General features: G+C 40.2%; 1 protein-coding gene across 3 annotated transcripts; it reads right to left on the bottom strand.

The window, feature by feature from the left end:
* Positions 1-1,594: 1,594 nt before the first annotated feature.
* Positions 1,595-19,860, bottom strand: slc5a6a (solute carrier family 5 member 6a). Of its 3 annotated transcripts, none has more exons than XM_055044549.1 (17): positions 19,728-19,860; positions 9,208-9,415; positions 8,913-9,134; positions 8,148-8,213; positions 7,450-7,501; positions 7,249-7,316; positions 6,936-7,090; positions 6,388-6,528; positions 6,171-6,300; positions 6,011-6,099; positions 5,765-5,877; positions 5,586-5,653; positions 4,543-4,629; positions 4,270-4,454; positions 2,844-2,947; positions 1,942-2,063; positions 1,595-1,864 (listed from the first exon to the last, which is right to left on the bottom strand). In XM_055044549.1, the coding sequence occupies exons 2-17, from the start codon at positions 9,331-9,333 to the stop codon at positions 1,703-1,705; spliced, it is 1,890 nt and encodes a 629-aa protein (XP_054900524.1). In that variant the 5' UTR covers positions 9,334-9,415; positions 19,728-19,860; the 3' UTR covers positions 1,595-1,702. The 3 variants fall into 3 exon arrangements, with proteins under 3 accessions (XP_054900524.1, XP_054900523.1, XP_054900525.1); XM_055044548.1 differs by lacking the exon at positions 19,728-19,860 and adding an exon at positions 19,031-19,109; XM_055044550.1 differs by lacking the exons at positions 8,148-8,213; positions 19,728-19,860 and adding an exon at positions 19,031-19,109.
* Positions 19,861-21,444: the final 1,584 nt, after the last annotated feature.

Below are 21,444 nucleotides of genomic sequence, written 5' to 3'. Positions count from 1 at the left end.
CAACTCTTGGTTGTCTCCCTGATCCAACACACCTGAATCCAACAGCTGAATTACCTCCTAAATACAATCAAGTTCTCCAGAGACCTGCTAATGACCTCATTATTTGACTCAGGTGTGTTGAAGTAGAGATACATCTAAAAGTTGCAGGAGGACCTGGAGTGCTCGAGGACCTGCTGTAGAGGGTAAACGGGCTTTGTGTAGACCCTTTGGAAAACATTCAGATGATGCAGAGCAATGACAGAAACAAACATGGAGGCCGAGTCCCAAAGCAACAATGGACACAGAACAACACGACATGTGGTCAAGAATTCTGATTCCAAAAAGTGACAAATATTCACATTTACGCAGCTTTCTCATTTACATTTAGAAGAAATACATAGAGAAAGGGCACTTAACAGAAGATTAAGATTTTAGAGATGTTTCTTGATTTCCCTCTTGGTCAGATTGCTGTGAAGATGCAGTCAGGTTCAGAGCAGAGGAAAAACACCTTCATGTGAGAGAGGCGTTGATCTCATCTCATACTAATACCGAGTGTTGGTTACTGAGGAACATTGTGGCCTACATGTCCAGGAAGCTGGACTCTTCAGGCCTCTGTCCACTCGAGTCACTGGAGCAAACATTCTGTGGTCTAACACAAGCATCACTGCAGGTTAGGATCCAGATCTCTGGTTATAGTTAAGAGAAAACTGACTCACTAACACTCTGTCATCTTTAGATGTTTCTATCCTTTTAGAAGCTGCTTAATATTGATAAAGTGGAATGTTTAACACATTAGAAATATAAATATGCAGTTATTTTTAAAATCTTAGAAATAAGATTCACGCCCTGATGGTGAATTTCTGCTGTAGAAGTAAAGTGGTGTCCATGCTGCCTTACTTACTACATACTGACAAAACGTTTCCAGTCGATGTTTCACACAGGGAGATCATTAGTGGTGCACCGCCTCCAACTTCAACTTCCTCCAGGACCATCTGACCTGATCTTTTTTTTTTTAATCTTTTATTAGTTCTTTTAGTTATTCTTACTTTGACTATTTTTGGTGTCTGTTTAATGACCAAATAGTGACAGGATGTGGAACACAGGAAGTGTTTTAAGCAGAATTAGAGCTCAGTGTCATGATGTCACTGAGCTGTTCTTTTAGACAAGCTTGTATTGCATTTCAGTAGCTCTAAAACTTATTGGTTTTGTTGAGTGGAGTGTTTTGCGTGAACATTGTCATTGTGCTTCATGTTTAGTATTCTTTGGTTCCTTTGGGACCAGCTGAGACGTCCCTCTGCTCTCTTCAGCACAGCGTCCTTCACATGGACCCATATTCGGAGGCAGCTAAACGGGTCAGAGGAGTTGGAAACCGAGCCGCCATGTTGTTTCGCTTCAGTCTCTGATTTTCTTTAATTATAATCTTCATATACTCTGGAATTTGTGGCTCTATTATTGCTATAAAAATAAAGGATTTCAACGGTGCAACGATTCCCTACCTGATTCTTTTATTTCTGCCGAAGCGCGGAATGGATCGGGTCACACTGGAACACCAGTCGGTGTGTTGGTGTTCATGCTGCATGTTAGCAGCCTGAGTGAAGCAGCTGTAGCCCCGCCCTCTCCGACAGGCCACACCCTCTGTAATCAGTTTGTCTAACATCAGTGTTTCTCCAGGGTGACGGGATCCACCAGCAGCTCAGGACAAAGTGTGTTTGTGCTTCTCGGATCATAAGGCTGTCTCCTGGACTGTGTGTGTGGTCAGTGTGTCCATGTCCACGTCCTCCGTCTGAGCTCTGTCGCTGTCCAGCTCCTTGTCCTCCCTGCAGCATGCCGCCCCGTTGCCGTCCTTCTTGGCCATCTGGTACGACTGGCTGCTGATTTCTTTGGGCTGCAGAACAGAGATGATGAAAGCGATGGGACCGTGGTGTGATGGGGTGAGGAGAGAAAATGGAGGGTGTGAGCTACCTTCAGGGTCAGAGGAGTGATGCAGCACATCTTCTCCTTGTAGCGCTCCGGCAGGAAGAACAGCAGCGTTCCAAGGACAGGGAACACCGTTCCCGGGGTCAGGTCCCTCTCCTTCATGGGTCCTGGCAGGAACAAGACAGTTAGAGACAAAACACAGAGGGACAGCAGGGACTGGAGCTGCTGCTGCCTTCAATAACCAGCAACACTGAAAAGTGTTCTGAGGAAAAACTATGGAAAAAACAGAACATTTTCCATATTATTTCATAAGAAACCTACACAAATGAGTACATTAATGTAAAGTGTTGAAAGAGTTTTCAACATTTTTCACTCCCTGAATCATTACTTTGTAACTATGATTAGAACTGGAAGTTCTTTTGGATTTAGAGGCAAGAAAAGCTTCTTCATTTGAAAGTGTTGCTTATGTAACAGAAACAACGATCAATAGGACAGTTTTAAACAGCCCACTGTTTAAAGCTGGAACCTTGATCAATACATCTGATGATGATTACTCTTAATTCATTTGAATAAAATGTTATGTTTTTCTGCTCGTTTCATAATGTATATATGTTTTTATGGAGTAAATTGCTCTGAACTGCCTGCTCCTGAAATATGTTCCTGATAAACTTGACTTGATTATTTTGTCATGCGTTTCAGTTAAAATGCAATTAATTAGTTGCAGACCCTGCAATTAACTTGATTAAATATCTTAATTGGGACCCAAATCTAACATTTTGTCAAATGTAACTTCTGATGCATTTAGTTGTCTTGTTTTTTTCATTTGAGGGATAAGAAGATTAAAAAGCGAGACGCCTTTATATCCATCTGTAAAATGTGACAGAATGTAAGGTGATACGAGTCGTTCTGCACGGTGCTGGAGCATCGGACATGTTTCATGTCTGTACCTGTTATGAGGCTGACGAGCAGACCCACCACCACCACAGTGGCTGAGTTGTGAGCACTGTACCACATGTAGGACAGCGAGTAGAGAGCTTCCACCCCTGTTGGTCTAAACACAGTAAATGACTGGTTACATTTACTAAAATCATTTTTAGTCTGTGTAAGAAATGCAAGCATAAGTCAGAGGTTTGAAGGGGGATTTTCCAGGCACAGTGTCATTTCATAGCTCAATCGTAACATGGGGCCTTGGACAGAAGCCCCCTTCATCCCCCAAACCCTTCCTACTGAGAACCTCAGCATCACTAACATGTTTACATATTGATAAGGTGAATCTGTGAGAGGAAGATCAGGTTTATTGGCCAAGTTTAAAATAATCACTGATTATTGGTTATTTGCTGTGATGTATTTGTAAACAAAAACAACTCAAACACAAAGATTACACCATATTGTAGCCATGGTAACAACAATCAAACTATCAAGATGATTCTTTAAACTTTTACAAACTTCCTAATTAAATCCTAAATGTAATTCTTTTTCTCAGCTGAATGCATTAAATAAAATGTAATAACATTGTCATTTTCTATAAATGATGCTACAGGTTTAGATCTTTGGTCTTTGTTCCAATTAAACCATTTCTAGGGGCCCCTGATTGGCCCCTACCAGCAGCTACTGAGTTTTCTTTGCCTTGATATCTCAGTCTTACAATTCTAGATTTCAGAGGTGCCAACATGAAAATATTATCTGGAGTTCACGAGCTTTTTGATCTAGAAATCAGTCTGCAGCCAAGTTGTTCTAGAGGTTAAACTGATATTATTAGAGCTTAATAATATCTATTTATAAGATATTATTAAAATGGCAAAATGGCAGCAGATGTGCTTATTCATAACTTCATAACCTTTGACCTTCTCTCCTCTGGTCAGTTTAACAGCAACAGTCTCAGATCAACACATCCCTCCAGGACTGTCAGCAGCAAAATCAGAACTTTATACCTGTTGGGAAAAATATACCACATGTGTTTTGCATGTCCCTGCATGATGGCCATGATATAGTCTGATCCAATGAAATCCTGGATTAATATGGGTTGTTGCTCTGTTGTTGTTTGGTGTTTTAAGATCTTGTTCAATGTGCACTTTTTAACTTTGAGCCCCTGCCCCTCCAAAGGGCTCTGCACGGCCGTGGCTTTATCCTTCAAGGTTCAACCAGCTGTTTTGCACAGCTGAATGGTTGCCATGGAGATTAAAGGATTTCTCAAACATGCATGAAACAATAAAGGCAACACTCCAGCTATGATTTTGATGACATAACATGATGTAAAGCTCAAAAAAGTTGACTCTACATAAAACTGGCCCTTTAACATTCATAGTTATTTTTTTATTCTAACTTCAGAGCAGTAAATCATGTGTACCATGCTGCAGCATGCAGGTGTGTTACCGTGGTTTGGCTGTGGGGCTGGTAACCAGGGAGCTCAGGACAGTAGAGGTCATGTTGTGGAGCAGTGGCAGAGCGGTGGCGTTGAGCTGGGGTCCAGGTGGGGGCCGAGACATTCGCATCACAAAGTTTCCAATCCCAACCCAGAAGGCCATGGCGAGTCCTGCTGCTAGCCCGACTACTGCTCCCTGGCAACAGGAGACGTCACAGTGGCTCAGATAGGACAGCAGCGTCTCTCTAGGACAGATTTTTAATTCCTCCTGAATTAAGACTTACAACAGAGTTGGCCCAAGGGAAGAAGATCCCCAGACAGAAGAGTCCCAGCAGGGGGCCACCCACCATCCCAAAGATACTGAAGGCTGCCTGGAACAACAGCAGTCAGACAGTTTTGCATGCTGAGGTTTACACACCAATACAGCTGGCAGGTCACATCTTCAGAATCAATGCCAAAGTAGAGCCATAAGCATGTTGAGTAACATGAAATTCCTCCTTGCAGCATGTTAAAATTAGTGTACAAGCCAAAAGTAGCTAATGCTAATGTTAGCCTAAATGCTACCAGTGGCATGTGGGGTATCATTAGCATGTTGTCCTACACTCACTTCCTCCATTCATGGCTAATAAACAAAATAGCTAAAAAGCTTTTTTGAAGGAAAGGCTACTGCTGATGTGGGCAGTGCACCACCCCCACTAGTGCTAATGTTAATGCACTGCCTTATGATTTTTACTTCTGCAAAAGTAAAAATCAGATGTTTATTTCGTGCCACTTTGTTGCTGGGAAACATGTTAATCTCTTAGCAGCAGATTGACAACAAATATTATTGTTAAAACAAACAAGATTTCTTTTGCTCTTTTGAAATACTAATCTTATACTACTTAACATAAATTGTGTGTTTGGTGAATTTGGCAGAAAAGTGAAAGTTTTTTTTTTTGTCATTGGTTGTAAATATATCATAAAACAGACATTCAACACAAAAGTAAAAATCTGATTTATACTTTGTGGCAGTTTGCTACCAGAAAAAAACCCCTCATCTGTTAACAATAAATAATGTTTCTTTTTTTTTTTTATAAAACATGTTATTCTGTCTTAAGTAATTGAAAAACATGCTGCAACATCATCCTCCAACCACTTCCTGTCATCAAGTTAATCAGTACTGATGCAGTTGAAAAATGTAGATTTGACTCCTTTCATCCTAAGTTGATTGGAATATTTAAAAGCACAGTGGCTTCAGACCAGCTAAAAGAACAGTAACACTACGCACTATGCTACAGCTTCTACTTCACTCTGTCCTGCTGGTGATGCTAAAGGTCGGAATAGTTACCTGCAGCACTGATCCCATTATGGAGGCAACGTAGGCCATAGCCAGACACACCAGTCCATAGGCTAAAGCTGATGGGAAGAGGACAAGCTCACCAATCAGAAATCACAAATTAAACAAATTGCCTGCATAACTGACAGTTAATCAATTAACATTAATATCTCAAAAGCCAATTGTCTTACCAAGTCCTTTGGACAGAAGAGTGGCTCTTGCTTCTGTCATATTTGGAAAATGAGGCTTTATCAGGTCCTCCATAGTTACTGTTGCCAAGGAGTTGAAAGCTGAGGAGATGGTGCTGGAGGGAGTTAAGAAAAACAGACTGAATGATGCAATGATTGAATACAGAAAAGTACAGTTATCAGGACTGACGGAGGACAAACCATGAGTAGATGTTCTATTCATGTCCAGTCGGGTTTAGTGCGATTTACCTGAGCGCTCCGCTGAAGAGACAGGCCACAAACAGGCCGGGGAGGCCGGGTAGATCCTTGAACACATCCATAACAAAGTACAGCACCATCTGCATAGAGGAGCTTAGCATCAGCAGGACCTTAGCACATATTGATCCATCATGAAGACCCCGGGCCTCACCTGGTCGTTGGCCTTCACGTAGCCCTTGTCCAGAGGGCTGTCCTCTCCATAGAGAGCAAACATGACCAGACCCATCAGGCAGCCCAAACTGAGGACAATCTGCTGGCATGGGAAAACCACATAGCAGGACCTGACAGGGCACAAAGGTTTTCATTCTTCACTACTATTTATTCACTTTGAACTCATGAAATCCCATTGAGCAGCCGTTTACGCTCACATGACAGCCTCCTTCTCTGTACGGGAGCTGAGGTACCTCTGGACCTGGGCCTGGTTGACACCGTACAGCGCCAGCATGAGGAACACTCCCCCCACTCCCAATGTCCAGAAGGTGTGGCGCTCCAGGGGGTCAGGGTTCAGGCTACAGAGACACAACGAGGCCTGTCACAAAACTGATTTTACTGGACAATAAATTGTCCTGGAAATGATTTCAATAAATGAGGATGCTGTTGTTTTGAAATCATTTGATGAGAATGGCTTAATAAAGCAAGTAAGACTAAAACTTTTATTTTTTACAGAACACTACACACTGGAAGACCTTTTATAATATTCAAAATAAAACAACCAAAACCATAACTAAAATGAATTATGAAGCCTTTAAACAAGATTTCCTTTTAAAAAAATACTATTCAATAGAATGGAAATCATTGAGCTCATTTTCATTATATTATGGGATTAACTAATTGCATTCTCCCGTTAAATCAGGAGTTCGTGGCGCTGACCCAGACTGCTGTATTACTCCTCCAGGTCAATCCAGTCAGTACTCACTCGAGTCCAGCAATGCGGCTGCCGTTCATCGCTTTCCTCCACACCTCGACTATCCCTCCAGCCTGATTGGCTCCCACCACAATGACAGCCAGCTGCCCCACAAACATCACCACGGTCTGGAACACGTCGGTCCAGATCACTGCCTTCAGCCCCCCCTACAGGAAAGAACCAGGTCAGAAGAAATGACTTTTTAATTTAAATTTTTTTTTTTAAATCTTCAACCATTGTTTTCTATTTTAACTGAACATTTAACAAATTAATAAACTTGGATTCATTTGTTACAAAGGACACAAGTGAGAAAAACTAAACTTACCAGAGCAGTGTAGAGAGTACACACTAACCCCATGGCCAACACTGCTCCCCACAGGTCAAAACCTGTCACTGCAAGTCATAAGAAGAGTTAAAACCCACACATACACTCAGAATAACTCAAAAATATGAACTTACAGACTTACAGTCAGCTGGTAGTGCAATGTGCTAAAACCTGGCTGAAGTTAATGTCTAATATATTCACCTGCATTAAGTGCCAGAGCAGGAGCATAAAGTACAACCCCCATGTAAATGACCTGCAGAGAGAAAGGACTGATCGATTCAAATTCACATACACAGAAGCAGTTCAAAGTTCATGGATTAGTTCCTAAAGACCCAGCACCTGTTAAAACCCCTGTGGGTGTGTAAGGTGGATTGAATTCTGATGGTGTGTCAACACGTCCCAGGCTCTGTTACTGCACTGGACTGTGAAAATATTCACTGCGTTTCTACAGATCAGGTCATGTAGACATGTAAAAGATCAATATAAGGTATATTTAGATCATTCCAGCAAGGAGTGAGAAAAAAAATTAGGTTTTTATTTATTAAACAAAAATCTAAAATGTGTGGTGTATCTTTGTATTTAGAACCCGCTAAGAAAGTATTTTGAAGTATGTCTGCACATATGTAGAATCTGAAATCCTTTTGAGGATTTGCTCTTATTTTTTAAAAGTTCAAAGGGCGAATAAACCACTTTTCACACAATTTAACATTACTAACAGTGGAGTGGGTCTGTTTATTTGCTTTGGGATACAACAAACTCATGTGGGGAGATGGTAAAGATGGTCTAAAATCATGAAGCGAGTAACATTTGCTGGAACAAGGTTTCAATCAGACAAACAGAATAAATGAATTTAATAGTTTTTCTACAAAGACATTGAAATATGAAGCAGGTCAAGGTACCATCTGAAAGATGAAGGTCACAGTCCCACATATGCGAACCATCTTGTTAAAACGCAGTTCCAGATACTGTTGGGGAGAACGTAAAAGAACAAACAACTAAATGAAAAAAATCCCTAACATCATCTCAGAGACAGTCTGTCAGTCAATGGAGTGGATCAGAACTGGCACAAGAAGTTCTGATCGAAGATACAAATGGTTTCTGTTGAAAGGACATTAATGCAGTCATTCCCCAGTAAATGACTGATCAGAGGAAGATAAATGTCCTTCATAAACACTGAAGATGGGAACATGTGTTCGTTCCGCTAGGTTAGGAAAGATAAGATGTTCAACTCTGAGATCATACTTGAGAAACATAAAAGGTGAAGCAGGTGTGAGCAAAGTGATCCGACAGAATATGAAGATGTTGCAAAATGCATAAAGAAACAAACCATGAAACTATGAATGATGCAGCAAACTAAACTAAAATTGCATGCTTGATAAAGGCTCAACACAGATGAGATTCTAACATGGGGTTTTTAATGACAAACAGGAGCAAAAACAGGGAGGAAGATATGCATCCACTACAGCCCCTCAGAGTACCAACACCCTGAGAGAGGCTTTAAATAAGCTCATATTTTAATGTTGGAGCATAATCTCACAGGTTATGTTCCCGCATAACCTGTGGATAAATTAATTTTTGGATAAAATTTATTTATCAAAAAATATTTCTGCACATTATCTGAACAGGTTGTCAATAACTGTAGGGGGCGTTGTACATGCAGGTACCTCGTAGGCGCTGGACAGCCGAAGCCTGTAGAAGATTGGGATGAAAACATGGGCTGGGATGAGCAGGCCCAAGAAGTAGGAGCAGCCCAGGAACCAGTACTGTGTCCCAAACGCGTACACCTCAGACGGAGCGCCTAGGATGGCCACAGCTGATTGGAAGGTGGCCAGCAGGGACAGGGACACGGGCAGGCAGCTCATAGAACGGTCGGCCATCAGAAACTCCTGAGACAAACATGAAGTTCGCGTCAGATGTTTAACACAGGGAAGCCAGACAGAAACGGAGGTCTGAGTTCACCTGGGTGGTGCGCTGGCGGCCCCCAGAGAAGGCGTAGAAGAGGCCGATGCCAGCAGAGGCCACCAGCAGCAGGACGAAGATGACGTAGTCCACCGGGGTGAAGTGCATCTGGACCACTTTCCCCATGGTGGTGCTGGATTCAGGGGGCTAGAAGCCTCAGCTGCTGGTTGTTATGCTGAGGAAAGCTGTCTACCCATGGTGACCTTCACTGTGGAACAAAGGAACGCCAGACATTATGCCAATGAATATGAGGATATCACAGGAACGCCTTAAATAAGGTTTACCACAAATTGAAAACAATCCAGTATGACGTATGAGCTGGTTTTTCATTCAGATTCCCAGTTTAGTTCTCTTTAACTGAACTCTGGTTTGTTTGCCTAGAAAGTCTCTGCTTCATTTTGGGAGTTGTGAATGAATAATCAAACTCTGACGCGCGCGCACGCACACACACACACACACACACACACACACACACACACACACACACACACACACACACACACACACACACACACACACACACACAAATCAAACTCTGATTCAACTACAAACCTAAGTCTTTGGTTGAAATGAACCAAACATGCACATATGAAGGCCATGCAGACCAGATGCCTCCAAAAGCATTAAGTGGACCACTGAAAATAAAAACGTAACAAATGTTGCCTTTTTGTTCCCAATTGAACCAAAACTACCGGATTAACAGGTGTGAAAACACCATTATGGTTCTAAAAGGAGTTTAATGACAGACATATTTTGCAACAGTTGTTTCTGGGACACTGGGTCAATCTTTAGCAGCCAGGAGGCTGCTCAATGTTTTTACAAGCCATTCAATATGGATGATAGCCTTTAGACATCACCTTCTTGTTTCTTTTGGGGAGTAGTGGTTGCAACAAAACCAAACAGAATCCAGTTATATGTTTAATTAAGAGATATAACTCTGTTTTCACAGAACTCACTTCAGGTCAACAACTGGGACGGATTGTTTTTCACTCCATGCTGAGCTCTGGATCAAAGAGCTCTTCCTTTCACAACAGGTTTTACTGGATACCTCAGATCAGGAACAACAGGGTAGTGGGAGAGGAGTCACATCTCATAGTGGTGAGAAAACTCACCCATTACTTCCTTCATCCTTGCAGATAAAGTGAAGCAGGTCTTCACCTTAACATTTTATTTGTCGTTTCGTTTATTTTGTCTTCCAGTTCCAGTGTTAATTTAAAGTTTACTAGTCATTAAGAATGTGTTCCTGCACTCTCATTCTATTTACATTATATTACTGGAAAGTGGTTTCAAAACAATAATATCATTTATTGCAATAATTTCTGGGACAAATGTATTGTGCAGAAAACTAGTTTTTATTGTGCCAGGTAACACACAGTACCTGACACAGATATCGAGTGTTACACAGGCCTTTTGGCCTGTCAGGGTCTGGTGTGAGCATCTCTTACAGTAACATGTAAAATGCAAGTTTATAGCAATTTGAATATATTAGACATACTAATATTGTCTGCGACAGACTGGCAATCTGTCCAGGGTGACACCGCCTCTTGCATGAAGTGTTGACTGGAGATCGGAACCAACACCGATCCGATGGAGGGATGGATCCTGATATTGCAATGATCATCCATTTGTGATTTTAAATTCTTATAGTAAATATTAATTCAGTCCAGATCTCAGAGTGATAAAGATAAAATGGTGAGACTTCATTCTGAGTTAAATGACTGAAGTCCATTGATTGAAACAAAAATGCGTGGAAATGCGTGGGAGCAGAGCACAGGAATGTGCTCTGCTCCCACATAAGGTCTCTGTTCCCATGGACAGACCGACAGCCTTTGAAGTGATCCTTAAAGGTTTTTCACATGCTGGTCATTGAGCAGAAATTTATAACAGTTCAATCTTGCAAATTTTAGATTCTGACATTATTTGTTTTTTTTTTCACTTCTGTTAAAAAACTGTCTGTAGAATTTTTTTTGAACAATTAAAAAAATATAAAAATAAAAATCAAGATTTCCAATTATGAAGGCAAGTCTGAGATTAAATCCTCATGAAAGCGCATCAAACACCGTTAATGCAGTCTGCTGACAGGCCTGACTCAATAATATTCTCTCCTAGCTTGATCAAGCACTGGACATGACTGCAGTAAATCCCACACTTACTTTGGCTAATTATCTCTGATTTACTTGACTGTAAGTATATTTCTCATCCCTACTGTTAGAAAATAGGATTTTCTTCTACCCTAAAGTTATTTTCAAAAGATCAATCTGAACCAGTAGAAGAGGCAATGACAAATCTGAAATGCAACTACTGATTTGTCAGGTTTCTCACAAAAAACAAAGCAGACAAATTTAGTTATAAAAGACAGGGAAAAAAATAAACAATCTTTTTCACGTCAAATAAATCACTTTTATGAAATAATAAATTAGGCCATTATTTGAAGATGAAGGTATTTTCAATGTATGAAATTAGGGCTGAAACAATAGGATTAAGTGTGACAAATGAAATGTTTGTCAACTAATTTAGTACATAAATTGTTAGAATATGCAGACTGAAAAAAAAGGCATTTGTTGAAATAACATATTTCGCAGTAATTAAACCAAATTTGTACCAATTATACATCACATTTTACATTTGAGACAAAAACCTATGTCTGCAATTATTCTTAATATTTAATCCCCTTTGCTTAAAAAGCCATTTCAGTCCACACAAACAATTTGATGTATTCAACTTTTAGTTGCTGTGACTTTTACCAAATAAAATCCAACATAAAAAATGTCTTGAGAAAATAATTCACAGCAGATTCAACTGCGAATAGATTTCCACAGAACACATCCTGGTCTGACTAACAGTTTTCTGTTCCTGAAAACATTTCTGTGAATGCATCCAGCAGTGCAGCAGACTAAGGTATCATAGTGATGAGCTGGACAGCTGGACCTCAGAGCACCGCTGTGCTGACCTTTCAAAGGCTTCAGATTTATTACACTTCCTCTACTGTCTGATACAGCAAGTTCTACCTGAATGAAATACAGTACAAGGCTCTGCATCTGTGTGTGTGTGTGTGTGTGTGTGTGTGTGTGTAACGCTAAAGTAATCCCACTACTTCTTATGAACAGAGCATTATTAAGGTTTTGTACAGCACACAGAAACCATTAGCTTCTGAACTAGTTAGCTGAAGTCCACTTAGAGAGGCGCTTCATTACTACACATGTACTAAAGGAAGTGTTACAAAAGCAAGTGCTCCATCAGCTCACTATGAAGGCTGTTGATGCACAATAGAAACCCAGATTCAATACTGTATCCATAAATTTTCATTTATTTCAATTTAATTAAAAACATGAGGGAATTTTGAGTTCTCTCACAGTGATTTCATTTTCATTTTTTGACTTATAAATTCTTGTGATATTAGAATTTCTTTTTACTGAGAAAAACAAACAAAATATATATATATTTTTAATTAGGTATGCAAAAACAACAACGTTCATAAAGCTGTGGCCGTCAGTATTGTTTCCTGGCAACAGGTAATTAAGTGTGTGAACCGAGTTGCTCTGTGCTGGTGGAAGCTTCCCTGTAATGTGGGACTTTGCATCAGCCTGGCGGAGTGGGAAGGTGTGCAGTTGGACGCAGAGCGCTGAATGAGGTCAGGGCTTTGTTCAGGGCTTTTATCTGAGTTCAAGGAAAACCACACATATCCACTCCATCCCATCAGACTCAACACAGATCAAACAATTCATGTAATGCATTGTGTGTGGGCGCACTCAAAAACTCTAGTGGCCAAAAGGTGAGCAAGTATCTACCTATATAGTTTTTGTTAATGTGCAAAAGTAGTAGCGTTGTGCATTGTCAGATTTATTTATTTTGTGTTTAATAAAACTCCAGGTGAAACCAGAAAACCTCAGAAACAAAACTAAAACCTAGCAGAATTGGAAAAAACTAAACGACAAGGATAACAACCAACTGTTTGCAGCACAGTATATTATTTATAGTGGATTTGTCTGGAGTGTTGATTCATCTTCATGCTGTAATAGAATCCAGGGTGAATAAGTGAATGGACCTCTGCTGAATCAGGCCAGTCACTTCAAAAGACAGAGACACTTATTTTAGGTCACTTATTTTTTGTCATTGTCTTTTCATGTAGAAATTAAGTTTTCACCTTGAGATTAAAGATCAAAAATGTTGATCACGACTGATTAAAGTAATAAGGGTGAAACATCTCGGGGGTGGATACTTTTTAAGGCCACTACATATGATTTTCTAAATACAAGCGTCCACTGATTAATCAGCATGCTATAAGGCAGAGCTGCCACCAGGCTGTACATGTAGCGTTCTGAAATCTGAAAGTTATACATTTGAATTAATTTCTCAATAACACCAGCTTCAGGTGGTTTTCTGCCCCATTCTTTTATAATCCAGCAGAGCTCAGTCTTACAGTTTCTAAACTCAGTAAACTTGACCTTTTAAGAACCAATCTTTCAGATACTGTAAATAGTTTATGCTATGTACTTCTTATTTAATCATCCACTTCTTTAAGGTCAGACAGATATAGTCTAAAGATAGTTGTTTTAGGATCACGTGTTGGAGGCAACTTTATTTTTATTGTTTTTAATTCTTCTCCCCATTGGTGAAAACAAAGACACAATCAACACTTCTCAGCCACAATGCAATAAGCCCCAAATCAATCCAGAAGAGAAAACTGGTAGAACAGAACAAATGTATAAAATGAGGTAGAATTTTCACTTTCTCCTCATTCACTTCAGATAAAATTGGATACACATTTCTAGCGAATGTCTCAGTTGGAGAAAATTTTATTCAAATCCTTTATATTTAATGTACATTTTTTGGAGATGTGCTACCAGCTCTCCATCTAACGGGTGAATTGAGTTTCCTAAATCTGCTGGGATTGACCCAATCCAGAACTGAAGGAAACTCTGTTTAAGCTGGCATCGAGAAAGGAGTCGCCTGGTTACTGATGGCCCACATCCAGGTGTCCCACCCTTCTTCCCCCTGTGAATTAGCCAGACTGAGCAGCCTACAGCCAACTGGTTTCACAGAGCACATCTGTTAACGGTCGCTCCTTCTCTTTATTACAGCGTGCATTTGTTGGTTTTAGTGACTTGGGCGAGTCACTAAATTTAAAACAATCAGATGTTTTAAATTTGGGCTAAAGCAACCTATAAAACATTACCGACTTTTCTTCCCCAGACACAAACATCATTGTTATTTTACTACCATTAAAGAACTTTGAGGTAACTCATTAATTGAATGTCCACAACATCTTTTAGATTTTCTTTATGCTAAAAATTTTATTAGTGAAGCAATTTTGCAAGGGTCAGTACAGCTTAAGTAAGCAGCAGATATAATCAAATAAGTAAAATCAATCATCTTCCCTAATGCTGATACTAAGAACTAAAAAGGGAACCTTTGAGAGAGACGGATGGAGTTTGGTGTTTCGAACCCCAGAACTGGCTCGATGATGAAGAAGGTGTTGCAGCAGGAGGAGGAGGTTGATTGACGAAGGCAGGGATCTCTGTTGGTCTGATGAGCTTTAATCTCTGCATCGATGGTGAGGTCGCACAAGACTTGGGTCTTCATCTTTGCTTTGATCTTCATCTTTTCCTTGGTCTTCATCTTTGTCTTTGGGGTCTGAACTCAGCTGATGAGAGAAGTACGATTTGAAGCCACATGTTGCGGGGCTGATGGGTTGGTCCCCATGCCCAGGACAGTCTTCGGTTCTGTGGCCCCGGCTCTTCTTCAGCTGCAGAGTTCTTTGTCCATCTCGGTCTTGGCTCGAAGCTGCTTGGAGGATCCAACCAAAGATTTCTCTTTTGCTCTCACCTTTTAAAGGGTTTATCAACGCTTTTGATGCATTTGCATTGGCCAACACTGTTGCTGTGCTTGTTTCATTGGCTGACTGCTCGGACAGATGATCTCATATCCATCACTGTCTTAGAGACATTATGTCCTCGTGTCTGTGCTAATGTCTCAGGGTTGCTCAACATTCCTCCCTTGGCTTTTCCTTGAAACGTTTAAGTTGTTCAACCATCTGTCTTCAAATACACCATTGGCCATCTCTGCTCTGCCGTTAGTTCCCATTTTACCCCTAACCTTCTACCACCAACACATCATCAGTGATCTTCAATTGCAGTTACACATTTTACACCATTTCAAGTTCAATGTCAAAATCACATTCATAACCATTTTAGTTTCTTTGATTTAGCATTCATTTATAATTTTATGATACCCACAACTTATTATTCTTATTATAATCATAATGTGAGTTATTACAAATTATTATTTAAAAATTTGTTCTCTCATTCTGTCATGTAGAGTATGAACAGGTCGTTGTATTCGGGTAGATTCATTCATAATTCAGTGTTTGTCAAACATAAAACTGATCAGGTAAAGTGAAGACTGGAGGAAAAATCTGTGCCAACCAAATCAGTGTTAAACTGTCCTGTCACAAGAGTGACAATTTAAAACTAACTTAACCGATGTTACCGTGAAATATTACATGAAGCTTGTGATAACTTAAAGTTGTACCATTATGATGGAAAATGGTGCAATCAAGTAACTGTTACCTTCAATTGTTATAAAAATGCTATATATAATTTGACTTGAAATATAATGCTTGAAAATTGGGCCTCTGCCTCTTGAAAAACTGCTGCTCCTTCTGAAACTCCACCTTCAGAACATCACAACATGGCTCCTCCATTAACCCTTTCACAATACATTTTACCAGCATTGGACTGAGAAGTAGCTGGTAGAAAGAGCTCAACTGATTCACAGTTTTACCAGGTGTTTACTAATTGCTGTTGGCTAGTCTGAAGGAGCTTCGACTCAAAGGCAGTGCTAGGTCCACATGCATTATGTATGATTATTTCATACACGCATGAAATAATCAAGGCAAGACTCCACGGGCGTTTTTAACGAGGGAATGACATTATAAAATTATTGACAGGTCAAAGGCATTTCCACAGAATACCACCGGCCCTTTAAAAGTAGACAATGATTGTCTGCACACAGCTGGTTGGCAGTCACCTCTGGAATCTGTGCCACCAACTGATTCGGCTGGTTGTATTTGATGTGAGTAATCATTAAACAGCCAACTGTGGCCAGGCTTGTGTGGTAAAGTTCTAACAGCAGATTGTGAGCCATGATGCTGCATATTTAGAACCAATCAGGAAGTCTTGTGAAGTAAAAATAGTGTTATTTCTTTTAAGAATTTTATTTTATTTCTTTAGTCATTTAACACTAGTATTGTTTAGTCTGTTAAACCACGTAGGTCAAGGAGTCTTTAAAGAATCAGTTAGATAGGTTTTCTTTTGACCTCTCCTTGGAAAAGTTTCAGTAGGTTGTCAGTAACTAAAATCAGGCGCCAGTGTTTCTTAACAGATAACAATAAACAGGTTAGGTCATTGTAGTGAGATGGAATAAACCAAGGCTTAACAAATTCCTCCATTAAAATGTCACAAGCTAAGGCTACGTACAAAGTCTACGTACAAAGTCTGATAATGTTCTTGTTATGCAAAATTGTTCCATCAGTAAACCTGATTTTTGGAAATGCACCTGTTTTTGAATAAAGATGTTTATCATCTGAACAATTAACTTACCCTAAGAATGGATGTTGCATTCTCTCTATACCCTGTTAAGAGTGACTGTGCATTAACCTGTTCGACTGGAATTGGCTCTGGGCCAGTGAGTGACCACATTGTACAGAGAGTCCTATATATTGTGAGAGCTTGCAGCTCCAAATCAGAGCTCATTGTAGGTACAGCTGTTGTGCTGTGGTTACTGTGTGTTCTCCGTTTGCAAACGACTGAAATAAAGATTTTGCTCTTTGCCATTTGCCAGAGTCTCAAGCCTGATCTGTTACTACAGATTAGATAGTTTTTTTTTCCACAGTCTGTCAAGAACAATAAAAGACAAAGAGCCCTGTGGCAAATGAAACATTGAGCTGGTTCTTCTGCTTCCTATAATATTATTGCTTTAAGAGTTTTGTGAGCTATAAAGCGAATGCTCTCTGTCATGTTCTGATAAAGCAATGCAAAACATGACCCTGAACATTGCAATAGTCTTTGGTGATAATTGGTAATATAACAGCAGATGATAAAATAGTGGAAAGAAACTTAGTGTCTAATGATTAGTAGAACATGGCTCATCTAAGGTCACTCTGCCCTTGCTATAATAAGATTACCTGAGGAGCAATACCTTCCACATGTTTCTGGAAACCCAAATACAGCCACAAGCCGTTTGTTAATATACAGGACACATTTCAGATGACTCATCACCGGTTTTTCACCGGTGGTTGAGCCTCACCTTGAGGCTGACAATTTCAAGTGCCACACTGCTGGATAGAACATGCAAAAGAAAAAACAAAAAAGAAGTTCTTCTTCAAATAAGATATTCTTGGGGTCAAATGAAGCCCGTACTAACAACCTAAATCCAGTATTTTCACCCCCCGGTGTTTTCTTACTTCAGTCCAGCTGATTTCAATAGACAGGTGTTTGCAATCGGCTGAATCAGGTGTAGTAAAGAATGGAAACATGTAAAACCTGTGGGGCAGTGCGCCTCGATGACCAGCGTTGGGAAACAGTGCTCTAAAGTGCTTCGGTTTAGAGAAAAGCTCGAGGTGCCCAGGCAAGACGAGCCCCGATCATCACTTCCCACCACTGTGCTCAACAGCTGGTTTGAGCGAAGCTGCTGTGTTTGGGTTTGTCCATGACAAACAGATATCTTTACATTGGTGTCATTTGTCCAATGGACATGATTCCAAAATGTATACAAGTCATTTATATGCAACCATGCAAGCAAGCTGTATTTGTTCAGTTTTACTTTGAAAATCCTTTACTGTAACATTTAAGTGAGAATGAGATGGACCTCTGGGATTTTTTTGCAGGTTGTACAGCTGAGGCATGGTCTGATCTGGTCTGGGGTTGAACTGGCAGGAACATAAAGTCCTGGGAAAATCAGCAACTGTGTTACATATTTACCATGTGTGATGCATTTCTCTTTACCAGCAGCACCTGGCTGTTACTTTTCTACTTAAATATTACGGAAGCAATAAGACAATGAATTAAAATTATTAATATTGTCCATGCTCTCTAAAGCCAAAACAGTGCTTACTGCTGCAACACATGGTTGCAGCTTTTAGTCTGACTTGTCAGTCTGACCAAGGACATTCCCCAGTTAGATGCTGAATATAAGGCAAGATTTGCTTTGCAAGACAACATACAACACCGAAAAAGAAAAATAGAAAGTGTGCACTAAACATCTCAGCCAATCAGAAGCCCACCAAGCAATCAACCCAAAAAGCAAACATTTGTGTGGAGCTACCGGTCAAAATCCAATGAGCAATACTAAAAAAATAAAAAAATAATAATAATTTATAGACGCTACCTCTAGAAATACAAGTATACAAAGCTTAAACTTAAATCAGGTTTCTGACTACAGCTATGTAAATACTATGCCAGCCTATAACAACAGGATTCGGATAGTACCGCCTGACAGAGCAGATCCAGACTGCAGAATTACACCCCACACGCTCGGTCATTCATTTCAGCCACGCCGGCTTCCGTTGGGCCAGTGTTGATCTTTTCGCTTATCAATAACTGTAAAACAGAATCAGATCTCTGGCAAATAACACCTAAAAATTCAAAAGTGCGCTTATCTGTTCGATATGAGGCATGTGGTGTTACTCAATAACTCGGCTGCCTCGACGGCTAGTGTGATTTTAATCAACCGAACCGGCTACATTCAAGTCAATACATACAACTTTAGTTCGTTTAAATATTAAAGTACGTTCAGTAAGTATTGCTTATTGGTAAAGTCTTACCTCTGCCCTCTCTTCAACGCCTACATAAATAAGCGCCGCTCCGGTGTGTGAGCTACATGTGTACCTCCATGGACCGCCCTTGACACTGGGCTGCGTTCAGGTACGCCTCGTAAACTACAGCTTCCAACTCTAAACAGAGAAATAACTTTATTTTGCGTTTGGTTATGCGAGTTATGCTCTGGTTTTGATTATTGAAGTCGTGGTGGTTTAGAAACACCTTAGAAAAATGAAGCAACAAGCTTGGTAAGAAAGCTCTACATCCATTATGCAATTATAAATGAAAAAAAAGGTGGTTTTACATCGGGAATGTCTGTCTTGTATGTTCGGTGGCAGTCGTTTTCCGAAAGCAGTTAACATGATTTCAAATACCTTGACGATTCCAGCCATCATTATTCGGCTTTGCTGAACGAATCTTTAATTCCAATCTTCACGACACACGTGAAGGCAACACAACGTGCTCTCGCGGCCTCAAATTCTCTGAAATTAACGCATTGATTTTTATCAACTTGGAGTAGCGCGAGCCGCGTGACAGTCGGAATGACGCCAGCAAGGTTCGGTAAAACAGAGGCAGGTCTCAGTATCTAAATGACGAAGGTTTGCAGCGGGTAGGAGGGATGTCTTCACCATGGTGACTAATTACCCCAGCTGTGGCGGTACATTTAGTGCCAGCTGCTGCGCCATGATATAAGCATCCTACCTGCTCATCTTTTACGTCCCAGGCATGTTGTCGGGGATATCCGCCGCCGAGTCCAGCTGGCGGAGGAAGCGAGAAAAACACACCAGGGACCTCCGTCCCCGACGACTCCCGGTGCGCGTGATGGAAGCGCAGCCGCATCCAGCTCCTCTCCTCCTCCGCCTCCTCCGGCTGGTGACGTGTTTCAACAAATGCATCCTGACACCAGCGGAGCGCCAGGCTGATGACGAGGCCGTCAAAACGTACAATATGTGCACTCATATAAAACAGCTTTGAGATCCTATGATTATTCCATTCAAATTCAAAAATGCAGTTTTTGATCCCAGAGAAAAATGAATTGTGTTATAACTCATATTATTTAAAAATTCTACAAAGAGTTATTGCAGATGGTGATGATGTGGGAAGGAAAGATCTCCTGTAGCGGTCTGTTATAGCGGGTTTTTTAAAGCATCTTTGTATATGTCCAAATTCCTCCTCCTTGTATTACTAGAGTTCTTAATTATTTTACTGTCAGTTTTAAGCCATTAATGCAAAAGTTGACAATTGTGAATGAAATTCAAAGTTGTGATTTGTGCAGAAGGCAGGCTATCAACCACAGAACTGGAAAAAGCTACATATTATTGGAGTATGAATAAACAAATGGATTGATAAGGAAACAAATCAATGGAAGTATGATGGACAACCAAACAGATGGATAGATGATGGATAAAAGTAATCTATGCTAGCTGAAATATGTAATTTTATTTTAATTTTTTTTTTTTTACATATTTGTTAGGTCCAAACACCTGAGCATAGACACAAAGAATAGACGGGGGTCAGAATGTTACTTTTTACCTGCAGGGAGAGCACAGCTGAAACTCAGTTACAGATTCTCGGCCTTTGCTCTGAGCTTCAACTGGGCCCCCTACCTGCTTGTATTCAAAATTAGGAACGCCCTGGTTACATGACGGGCATGCAGTCCTAAAGGAGAGAGGAGCAAAGCACAGCTACACACTCAAATGCACAGAACTTAATTATACAACCTTCAAAACATATTTCATAAGATAAGAATATCAGTTTGCAGTTCCTCTAGATCATATGTGTCAAACTTAAGGCCCGGGGGCCAAATCCGGCCTGCCGAAGCATTTTATGTGGCCCTCCACAGTGTAGACTAAACACTAAGTGTGATTAAATATTCTATTATCAATCATACCAATGCAGTTTTTATCTGTTTACTGCCAATTTATATCAGTCAATCCCTCCAGTTTCTTGAGAATTTAGTTGATGTATGATTATAGTCCATGATTTATACAGCGAGTAAATAAACAGTCGCATTTATTATTAGTTCCTGAAGGGATTAAAAAGATGTTCAATAATATTAAGTAATTTTAAGAATTCATTGACATATTAAGTTTGTGAACAGGTTTTATCTGGCACAACCAGCCCTTTAAGAGCCTTCATAATCTTGATTTGGCCCAAAACAAAAATGAGTTTGACACACATGCTCTAGATAATGAGTTCTGGAACTTCCCGTTCATGGTACCCTCCTCTTCACTCCTCAGCAGGCAGGCCGCTTCTCACAGCTTTCTGTTCTCTGCAAACACTTCCAAAACACTTAAAGCACACCATCAAAATGTAAATACATAGGTAAATAAATGGATGATAATGTAAGATAAAGATGAAACAAATAAATGATAATAAACTATAAAAATTCTTCCAACAATATTTGATGAAACAGACA

This window comes from Poeciliopsis prolifica, unplaced genomic scaffold (genome assembly GCF_027474105.1).
Source record: "Poeciliopsis prolifica strain line A6 unplaced genomic scaffold, Auburn_PproV2 SCAFFOLD020, whole genome shotgun sequence".
Lineage (NCBI taxonomy): Eukaryota > Metazoa > Chordata > Actinopteri > Cyprinodontiformes > Poeciliidae > Poeciliopsis > Poeciliopsis prolifica.
The sequence above is the reverse complement of the archived record's forward strand: the minus strand, read 5'-3'. Positions and strand labels throughout refer to the sequence as shown.